This window comes from Anabrus simplex, chromosome 1, assembly GCF_040414725.1.
Source record: "Anabrus simplex isolate iqAnaSimp1 chromosome 1, ASM4041472v1, whole genome shotgun sequence".
NCBI classification, from domain to species: domain Eukaryota; kingdom Metazoa; phylum Arthropoda; class Insecta; order Orthoptera; family Tettigoniidae; genus Anabrus; species Anabrus simplex.
Genome location: NC_090265.1, coordinates 1663598485 through 1663609452, shown reverse-complemented (window position 1 = coordinate 1663609452; position 10968 = coordinate 1663598485). Strand labels below are relative to the sequence as shown.

The window sequence follows — 10968 nt, the reverse complement described above, 5'->3', positions numbered from 1 at the left end:
AAAATTGACCTTAAATACTTTATACTGTAGGAGTGCATCCAAACACACATTCCCACAGCGCGGTACGGTAAGGTTCAATTTCCTTTGCAGGTAACCATGGGAATGTGAACACAGCGAACGTTGTTCTAATGGACTAAGCATCCATATATGGCTGGGAGGCGTGACCAGTCTTAAGGAGAATAATGGATAGGAAGTGCATTGGGAAATACCAGGTTTTGCTGTAATAGTGACGATACAACGTTGGGGTCAAGAGAAAAGTCTGCAACACTCACACACATCAAGCATATATTAATTAACATTTTGCAGCTACAATCAGTCAGTCGCCACACTCGTCCCTCAGCAGACAAGAATTTTCAATAGAGCTGACCACTTTTTCTTTCCTGTCCGTGTATGCTCTCGTAAAATGGGCACTCCCAAACTCACTCACGTCGACTCGCCTGTCTCAATGAGAGTACGATCGATGTTCTTGTACCAGATGTAACGGCACTTCAATTTTCCTTAAGGCAGCCTCAGCAGTTCGTTTCCATTTTGCCTGAGGACGCCTTCTTCCTCTCTTCGGCTATTCGATGGCAGGAGCTTTCTGTACTAAATGGTGTTCATCACATCTTCTGACGTGTGTAGCTGCTTTTCTCCATCCTGTCTCTCATCCTCGCAATTGCTTATTGCACACTTTGCCATGCAGAGTAACGCCGACCGCCGCAACATCCGTATTTCTGTGACATACATTCGCTGGTCATGCTTCTTCTGTCTTGCCCAATATTGGAAGCCGTACCTGAGTGCTGGTCAGATAGAGCTGACTACCTTACTTGAACAGAAAAGTCGTGCTTTATAAAACTGCTTGAAGCTCATGCAAGGGTGAGATCTGGTTATCCACTATATACATACTAAACTTGTCCAGGATTGCCGCATACGGTATTGTACGGTTACGTACAGAAAACCTATAGGGAATATGTTATTTCTTTAAATAATATACGATCCACCCGTGGATCCCTGGACAACTGCCCATGGATCCTTTGGAATACACGAAACAGACGTTGAACCCACTGCTCTGGGAAAACGACCTCAATACTGCAGTAAATGATCAGTTCCACAAACTACATTCAGACACTGATTATCAGAAATATTCCTTTCGCAAAAGTATAATGAATGTAGTTATAAGTGCCTTTAAATAATTTCAGTGTAGTTAACTCCGTACTGTCCTGTTCCGCGGCCAAATGGTTAGCAAGCTGGCATTTGATCCAAGCGGTCCCGCCTTCAAGTCCCGGTCTGGTCGGGGATTTGAAATTTCATTAGTTAATTCCTTTATAGAAAAGACACAAATCTTGGTATGGGAGTTAGGAAGGAATCCATGAAATTGGTATGTTACATTTTGTATTTTTATTTCACAGAGTAATAGACATAAACACAAATAAAATAGACCAGCACAGAACTGTCTATATCTTTGCCTGCCTCATGCTTGTGTATTATTGGTGAAGTTTAGTTTGATCAGACTGTAGTCTACGATTAACCCAGGGGTCTCCAGGGTCAAAGTGTAAAACATAACATACAATTTGAATGGCAGTGGATATTAGGGAAGGGAATGCTCGAATGGAAAGTGAGGTGGGCAGCCAATACCAATTAAGTTGTCTGTCCACACGATGCATGCGTGCTGTGTTGTGTTGTTGGGGTAGAACTCCGTGCTAGAGCAGATGAGCCTATCACGCAACCATAGCGCACGGAATATCCTCGAAAACCACCGACAAGATTTAAATAATTAACTTTTCAACATATGTACAGAGGTATTAAGTATTCAGGGCTCTTCTCTATAATAGTAGGAACCTGTGAACTGGAATGCACGGGAGAATAATAAAACTAATTTATTTGTAGTCCAAGAAATACCTAAAATAGACATACCTAGAAAATGCATACCCGCATCAGTCTTGGTAGATCACGGATGCAGTGTTAAATTCGTATTTGAACTTCAAATTTGAACGAAGTAATCGTCTTTGAAAGGATGTGAAGAATTTGGCATTCGATGTTAAATAGTTGCAAACCAAGCAAATATCTTTACGTCATAGCAACACAGACAGCTCTTACTGCAGCGATGCGATAGGACAGGGCTAGTAAAGGGAAGGAGGAGACTGTGACCTTAATTAAGATACAGCCCCAGGAGATGCCTGGTGTGAAAATGAGAAACCACGGATTTCAGTTCTGAAACTGACACTTCACCACTGTCTTGATTCTTCCTAGATATTTTCTCATCTTCTTCGGGCCATATATTCATGTGGTTTTGGCCTAGTTTTATGGCCGAATGCCCCTCCTGACCCCAACCCGTGTGGGAGGATGTATTCAATATTGTGTGTTTATGTGGTAATTGGTAATGTAGTATGTTGTATATAAATTAACAGATGTGTACTTAGAGTAACCCAAACACCCAGACCAAAACCAAAAGAAATAACTGTATGCAGTTAAGGTCACCGGTTAGGAATCGAGCCTTGAGCCCTCTGAATCGAAGGCCTGTATAGTGACTTATTTAATTCGCTCACCACTCCAGAGATAAGTGTTGATTCATGACACAAGTCGATGATCTTCCCTAATAGCCTACATTGCACAGTATTAATTAATAATCACGACCTAAACTTACATAAATACGCGGTCGCGTATTGTTGAATGCTAAATCTTGTGACTGTTGGTGTTATCTGATATATTTTGTGCTGATTGATATTGTTACGTTGATTTATTTTGTGATATTTTTGAATTTGATTCATCCTGTGTTCTGTCACAGTGATGAACAGTTCGGCATTGGTAGGTTTTCTTTAATTGGAAAGAGTGTTTCAGTTATTTGAATAATAAGCCATGACACAAGGATGAGAATCACTCTTCATTAATTAATTAATTAATTAATTAATTAATTACTTTCTGGGCGAGTTGGCGGTGTGGTTAGGGGCCTGCAGCTGTGATGTTGCATCCGGGAGATAGTGGGTTCGAACCCCACTGTCGGCAGCCTTGAAGATGGTTTTCCGTGGTTTCCCATTTTCACACCGGGTGTACCTTAATTAAGGCCAAGGCCGCTTCCTTCCCACTCCTAGTCCTTTCATATCCTGTCGTTGCCATAAGACCTATCTGTGTCGGTGCGACGTAAAACAAGTTGTAAGAACATTAATTTAGGAGACGATTAGGATGACTTCGCCTGAATATCAGATGTATGGAGGTTATTTTCAGCAGATGTGGAAATTAATTCATTTATTTTGTCTGCATTTGACTTTCCACTTCATCCCTTCATGCTTTATTTGTGGATTTTATGGGAATGAGCGTTAATCTGAGGAAGTATTCTGACAATCGCTCAGGCATGACACTAATACCGAAGATTTATTTAGTAAAATCGTTTGTCCTCCCACAAGATGTTTGTAAATAAATTTGTAAATCCCTTTTGATTGGTCAGTGTCATTTGTGCCCTGTTCATCCTGTCATTTCCTAATGTCTTCAGTTTGGGTTGGCCAACATGAACGGTCCACTCCTAGGGATCTTCGTGTTCGCCGGCTGCATGCCCTTCCTGACGCAGCCCCATGTGGAAGGATGCTATTTGCTTCACGTCGCACCGACACAGATAGGTCTTATGGCGACGATGGGACAGCAAAGGCCTAGGAATGGGAAGGAATCGGCCGTGGCCTTAATTAAGGTATAGCCCCAGCATTTGCCTGGTATGAAAATGGGAAACCACAGAAAACCATCTTCAGGGCTGCCGACAGTGGGGTTCGAACCCACTATCTCCCGGATACGAGCTCGCAGCTGCAAGCTCCTACCCGCACGGCCAACTCGCCCGGTGTGTGGAAGGATGTATCCAGTATTGTGTGTTTATGTGGTGATTGGTAATATAGTACATTGTATATAAATTAACAGATGTTTACTTAGACGAACCCAAACAGCCAGTCCAAAACCAAAAGAAATAACTGTATGCAGTTAATATCACCGGTTAGGAATCGAACCTGGATCTCTCTGAATAGAAGGCTTCTACGCTACCCAATCAGCCAAGCAACTGGACTACAGAGAAACCCAGTCACAAAAATAGAAGCACCGTCATATTGGAGACAGTACAAACAATCAAAGAGGGTAAAAACAATGTTGTAGAACGTTACTTACGGAGTAAAGAAATCGAGTATCCATACTTGTCAATTCGATCCGTGGATCACCACCATTTAAAGCAGAGAGTTTACTCGTTGAAATGTGCATCCGTTGTGTAAATGTATCACATGCTGGTCTTGTGAAGCACTCTTGAAATATTCAAATTCCATATTCTCGGAACTGGGAGTCGCTCCTTGCAATTTGAACCAGGGAAAGTTCTCGCTGGAGACACATTAGTCATGTCTCCATGTTATATATTCCTAATAATTTAACCCTACGACTTTACAGTGGACTGAGCGATACAATGACTTACCAGTACGTCTCATCCAATATTGTAGGCTAAATACAGGACCATCAGGGAATACACATAACAACATTACAGGATATTGGAGCCTCCTCTTGAGATGTTATATGTCTTTGTGAACTGGATGTAAGACTGCTGCAGGAAATGGACACCAATTATCCCAAAACCTCATGGCGCAATAGTCTTGAAGTGTCTTGTTCTACGATGCGACCGCTGCTCACCCTAAAGAACTGCAGATTACGAGATGTCATGTGCTCCGCACGAAGAATCACCTCGGCTGTTATTCTTGTCTTTGTAGACCGGTGCCGCTATCTCACCGTCAGATAGCTCCTCAGTTGTAATCACGTGCGCTGAGTAGACTTTCGAGCTATCCCTCAGGGCCAGGTAAAAACTTCCCTGTTGGTGGTGAGACGGTGATTATTTTTTAAAAGGAAGTACAAATGGGCAAAACTATCCTCTATTAAAACTAAACCGAAGGATAATAGAAGAAGTAAAACAACTCAAAAAATCAAGGTATCGGCAATAGAAAGACAAGACCCATGAAGGGAGTGAAAATGAAAGTCTTCCCAGGCCTCGAAAGCCTATTACCGGTGAGTTGAACAAGGGAGGTCGAATAGGATAGATAAAATCGAAAAGCTAGTAAAAAGTAAATAGAAGCCAAAACTCACACAAGGGCCCAGTGGTCGCCAAATCATGCTCCCATGTCAAGAGCCACTGGGCCACTGACCTGGCCTGGAATCAAACCCGGAGCCTGCGAGAAAGAGGCAGGCACGTTACCCCGAACACGGGGACGGCACTCCAACAATAAATTTCCCAATTTACAGCGGTCGCTTGGTACGTAAAGGCCTCGAACCATCCCTCAGGTCCAAATAAAAGTCTATTATTTGGCTGTGAAAAGAACCAGGTGCCTCCAGGTTAGAGGGACAGGTTACCCCTAGACCGCGGGGTCGCCTTTATCACATAAACTTTATCAAAATAAAGTCCGTATCCTTGGCGGAACGTGAGCGTAGTGGCCTTCGGTTCAGAGGGCCCTGATTTCCATTTCCGGATGGGTCGGGGAATTTAATGTCGAATGAAATTTCCTTGGCTCCCTGTAACTCATACACTACACACAACACTATCCTCGACCACAATAACATGAAGTTTCCCATGCATGGCAGATGCCACCCACTTCCGTCGCAGGGTCTGCCTTACAAGCGCTGCACCAATAGCCACACATACACACATTATTATTATTATTATTATTATTATTATTATTATTATTATTATTATTATTATTATTATTTCTTCAAATGGGCCAATTAAGGAATACGATGTTTAGCTTTTCTGCTTGGAGAGGGACTTGATATTCGCCCAATACTCGTGCATTCTCTGGCTATGCTTCTCTCTTCTTTCCTTTGTCCAAAGTGTGCCTGTTCATTTACATGTTGGTCTGTCCTGAAACCTCTTTTGTTTGATTATTCTTCTGAGAGGTGCTCGGTTTCTGATGTCGTTTTCAGTTACTCCCAGTTCCTGCACGTCTTTCTTCACTTCTGTTAGCCACGGTTCCCTATCTTTCTGTTTGTCCAGTAGTTGAAAAGCCGGTAGGTCATCGTAGTCGGGTTCATCCTCGTGACATGTCCATGGAAGGTCAGGCGCCTCTTCCTAATTTTTTCAGTATAACTTATAGCTCCTGGTTTGGTCGCCTTCTGTACTCGCCATCTACTTTGATCGGTACTAATATCTTTCTCAAGATCTTCCTCTCCTGGACCTCCAGTTTGTCCAACAGTCCTTTCCTGTTCATCATCAAGCATTCTGTTGAGGATAGGGCTTCTGGGCGGATAACTGTCTGGTAGAGCCTCAATTTGGTGTTACGAGAGAAACATTTCTTGTTATAAATGTTCTTGGTCAGTCGATGTACTAACTCTAGTTTGTTAATACGGGTTGTTAGTGCTACCGCTTCTGACATATTCGGTTCCAGCCATTCTCCCAGGTACTTAAATTTGTTGACTTTCTCAATCTGGCCCTGTTCCAACCGTAGTTTGCTGGGAGTATAACTGATATTGGTGAAGTATTTGGCCTTTTATAGAGATACCTGTAATCCCACCTTGAAAGCCTGGTGTTTAAGTGCATTGAGTTGTTTCACTGCTACTTCTACCTTGTCCAATGAACAGTTGAAGAGAAGGGAGGGAAAGTCTGTCTCCCTGCCTACCACCTGTTTTTTTTTTTTGGAAAAAATTCCGGAAGTTTTCCTCTGAACTTCACTCGTGATCGCGTATTACTCAGGGTCTTCTGGATAAGGCTGTGGGTTTTCTGGTCCAGGCACATTTCCTGCATAATTCTCATGAGGGTAGCTCTGTCTACTGAGTCGTATGCTTTCGTAAAGTCCACAAAGGTGACTACATACTTCTTGAACGCTAGTTTAACTTGCATTAGTATCGACTTCAAGTTGAAGAGCACAAGGACGTCCTCTTCTGAAACCACCTTGGTATTTCCCCAATTATGGATCCAATTGAGGTTTCTTCTTCTTCTTTTTCTTCTTCTTATTCGCCTCAATAAAATTATTTCATGAATTGAAGAACAATTTCCGTCTTTCATGTGAAAGAGTACGAATGACTTAAAATATCGCTTGGGGGCAGAATAGAAGTTCTAGCACGGAGCTCCGCACGTACGCCAACAGGAGAAACAACTAAGGTTGTTTAAAACGAAATCTTATAAGGCCTATCACCATGAATTCAAAATTGCGGAGACGGGACGGGTTGCTAATCCAAGATGAAGACGAAGTCGAGTAAAATATTGCGATGTCCACGAATGTAACGACAGTTTTAAAATTCGGATTCTGTTGATAAGGAAATAAGTACAGCACGTATACTGAATAATAACATTTATTATCATTCAATCTTTATCTCCATTCTTCTTTTGTTTGTTGACGTAAAAATGTCACCAGTATTCATATATTAACCAATAGGGAAGAAGTTTCTGCCCATGTTTCCCATGTTTCCGAACATTCTCAGGGGAAGTGTAGCAAACTTTACTTTGGCTTCAGCAACATTCTGGGCGAAGTTTATACCCGTATCTGCTACGCCTTTTGCTATTTGGAATGGAAGACGCACGAAGGAATTAATCATGTCTGGGGTCTGGGTGGTGACGGTAGCAGCCGTAGCACCGGTAGAGGCACTCTGAGAACTGGCCGACGTGGATGTAGCTGCCGTAGCACCGGTAGTAGCACTCTGGGAACTGGCGGATGTCGAAGTAGAAGCCTGAGTAGTGCTAGAAGTTTCAGTATTGTCAGCTTGACGAACACTCACTGACATGGCGTGTACTACCTGTGAACAATACAACGTAGCATGTTAAAACAATGTGTAACACTATTAGTTTATAATAATACCTACTGTAGAATACGGATTTGAAGAACTTTCTCGAAAAGGATGTCGAAAGAACATAGCAAGCAATTTCGCAACAACAAAAAAGGAAAATTCTTTAATAAAAGTTGTATGGATAAAATTACTACTTTGTTGTTTACAAAATATGTAGATAAATTAAATAATGGGGGACAAAAGAAGGGATAGTATAATATAAATATCAGGAATAGTTATTTTTTAAATCTCTAAATAGCTACACAGGCAGTCTCTGATATCGAGGACTTACTGTGACACTGACGTAACTACGAATCTTCAACCTTATCAGGAGAGACGAAATAGCATTAAAAACAAGGAAACAATGGTTGATATTCCATTCATGAATGACATAAAATTTATAATTTCTCTACCAACCAAAGTATTTACGCGAAAAGAAATATTTTCATTAAATATGTTTAGAATTTTTAAACATAGGGTCTAAGTAAAGTTATTAATAATGTTAATAAATATTGAATTGCACGTACACGATTATCCCCTCATAAAACTAATTATTGTAGAAGCAACCTGGACAGAAATCGTCTCCTTATTGAAGAATAAGCAATCTCTAAATTTTAGAGTCTAGTTTTTGACTAGCCACGTGCAACAGTAGCTCAAAACCCTACTTAAAATCACTACCCGACCCCCAGCACAATGTTACAAATGGAACGGGCATAGAAAACCAACGAACTACTGTACTTTTCAAGGATATGGATTTGTAAGTATCCTAAAGAGAGAGTGTTCCTTATAAAGGCACAACAAAACTGGTTTTAAACATACCGACTTTTAATACGACAGGTCTATCTAATAATATTAAAATGGTGCATTTAGGGAATTACGGTAGAACTTGGCGACAACTAAGGAAGTAAATAACGATACAGCTGAATTGCATTGGGGGTGGGGGGTGGGGGCGAAGTAGTGTGCCCGTTTTCCTCTACCTCGCATTTTCGATAACTCGAAGTATTTTCAGTCTCCGGAAGCACTTGGAGATATCGTAGTTGAACCTTAATTCGTTATGAAATAATTAATACTGTTACCAGCCACAATTTTCATTAAGTTGTAGATCTTTTACTGCATTGTCAGGTGGTGAAATGGTAACATTTTTCTATTTGAAATAATATTATTTCCAGAAAATACTATATCATTCAAGCGTATTTCATCTGTGTTGGGTCAAGTATGTTTCGCCTCAAAAATAGGTATAGACTTGCTGCTAAAGTTTAATAGTTTTTTTAAGATTCCATGACAAAGAGGGCAAAAATCATACATTCATTCCAATTGCTAAAGGTTATTTTATTTGTATCTAACGAATTGTTTCCGTGAGACATCTAATAATGTAGGATTCATTGTATCGAAAGGGGAAAAGTGACCAAGTCCTACGATACTCTCATGAATGAAATAATCAGTTCGCTAGACTATGATGATAAAAGTTCCTCCTGAAACTTATCAACCAACACTTCACATCACAGCCTGCACGGTTGCTAGGTAACGTTGCGTCACACATCTTGTATCGATAATTTCAGATGACTCCTAGCCATAAGACATATTTATGTCAAAATCAATATCATTCAAGAATCATTAGATAGATAGATTGAGTCGCCCACCATGACGAAGTGTACCCATCTGGTAAGTGTTCAAGGAACTGTTTTACATGATTTCCTGTTTCTGATGGTATATTTTGATGTTTGTTGAAGTTGATGGCGAATAACTACACTATCGTTAAGTTCCACGTCATTTTGTAGAAAGTTAACATACGAAATTGAGCACAATATGAAATGAAATCAATTTACTAATACCTTGAATTAAATTAACAATCAAACAACAGCATGTTATTTAAATTTACACATTAGCATAATGACATCGGTTATCAAAGAATATTTGATACATAAACATGAGAAAGACTGATGACGAAAACATTCCTAGTTCGTAAACCAAACGATCAACTGAATTTAGATATTTGTGTTATCATGAACCAGAATTAAAGTACTATTTTACGTCGTCTTTTAGTTTACAACTGATGCGTTCTATCATAAAATGAAACCTCACATGGTATGATGTGACTTAATGTAAGTAGAAACTTACAATGTCTACTTCTCCAGACAGACTTACCGTTGCTGTTAGACAAGCCAGCATCAGGAAGCTGAGGGTGATTTTGGCTTCCATGGTCGCTATAAGGTGCTCTACTGGAATACTGAAGCACTACTGACTTACTCATAGAACGTCGGGCTATTTATACTGGTGAGGTAAACTTCATGGACGATAATTGTCTTCAGTTCAACAATACGGTAACCTTCGCAGAAGTTTGGAACAGTTGTCCAAATACTACGTTCTTAACTAGACACCTGTGTTGCGTAAACCAGAGTAGGGCGGAAGTCCCCAAGTTACGTGTCTATTTGTTACAGTACTTTGTGAAGCAACCGTTAATGGCTGATTAGTGATACATTTGACAGATCTAAATTCTTACGAATTGGAAGGATGATTGACGTCAAGTATGAAGGAAGAAGGGTTGTCTTAAAATAGTTCAAAAATGGAAATTGCTGCGATAAGAGTAGACGTTAAAGAAAATAACTAAGAAAAGCAAACAAGGTTATAGCTTTATGAGACTGCTGGGACCTCAAATTCAAACCACAGAGATGTGACTTTTATTTTTAAAGTCTCACACACACATTGGGCGGGATTCAAACAGGGACCGCGACGTTTAGAAACCATTGGCTATGTTACTCCTACTACTAAATGATTTCATACCTCAAGGAGGAGGCGCTCCTCCTGGACGGTGACGCCGTCTCTTAGGCCAAGGAGATTTGCATCGGAGAAGGATATGGGCGGAGAAGGTGACAGGGTTGGCGGCCGTGGTCTTGACTAGAAACTGTCCCAGCATTCGCCTTAGTGCAAGAGAATGCAAAACCACTCTCAGGACAGACGACGGTGGGGAACAGCCCCTCATCGTCACCTGAAACAGAGACGTAGAGCCACGGTAAAGCCGTGGCCACCCCTCCTCTGCTCGTTTGTCCGGTCGGAGTGCAGAGCTGTAGGACCAATTTACCTGCCGTGGCCACTTGTGGCACCCAGACCCACTCCGCCAACCTGACTATGTTAATCGTCTAACGCGATTAATAAAGAGACGGACATATTCAGAAAGTATTGCGGCATTTTTGCAGCTTATATATCTTTCTGGTTGATATAGAATATAAA

General features: G+C 41.0%; 1 protein-coding gene across 1 annotated transcript; it reads right to left on the bottom strand.

The window, feature by feature from the left end:
* Positions 1 to 7253: 7253 nt before the first annotated feature.
* Positions 7254 to 10007, bottom strand: LOC136881689 (protein new-glue 1). Its single transcript, XM_067154170.2, has 2 exons — positions 9886 to 10007; positions 7254 to 7710 (listed from the first exon to the last, which is right to left on the bottom strand). Exons 1-2 carry the CDS (start codon positions 9937 to 9939, stop codon positions 7342 to 7344), a joined length of 423 nt encoding a protein of 140 aa, XP_067010271.2. The 5' UTR covers positions 9940 to 10007; the 3' UTR covers positions 7254 to 7341.
* Positions 10008 to 10968: the final 961 nt, after the last annotated feature.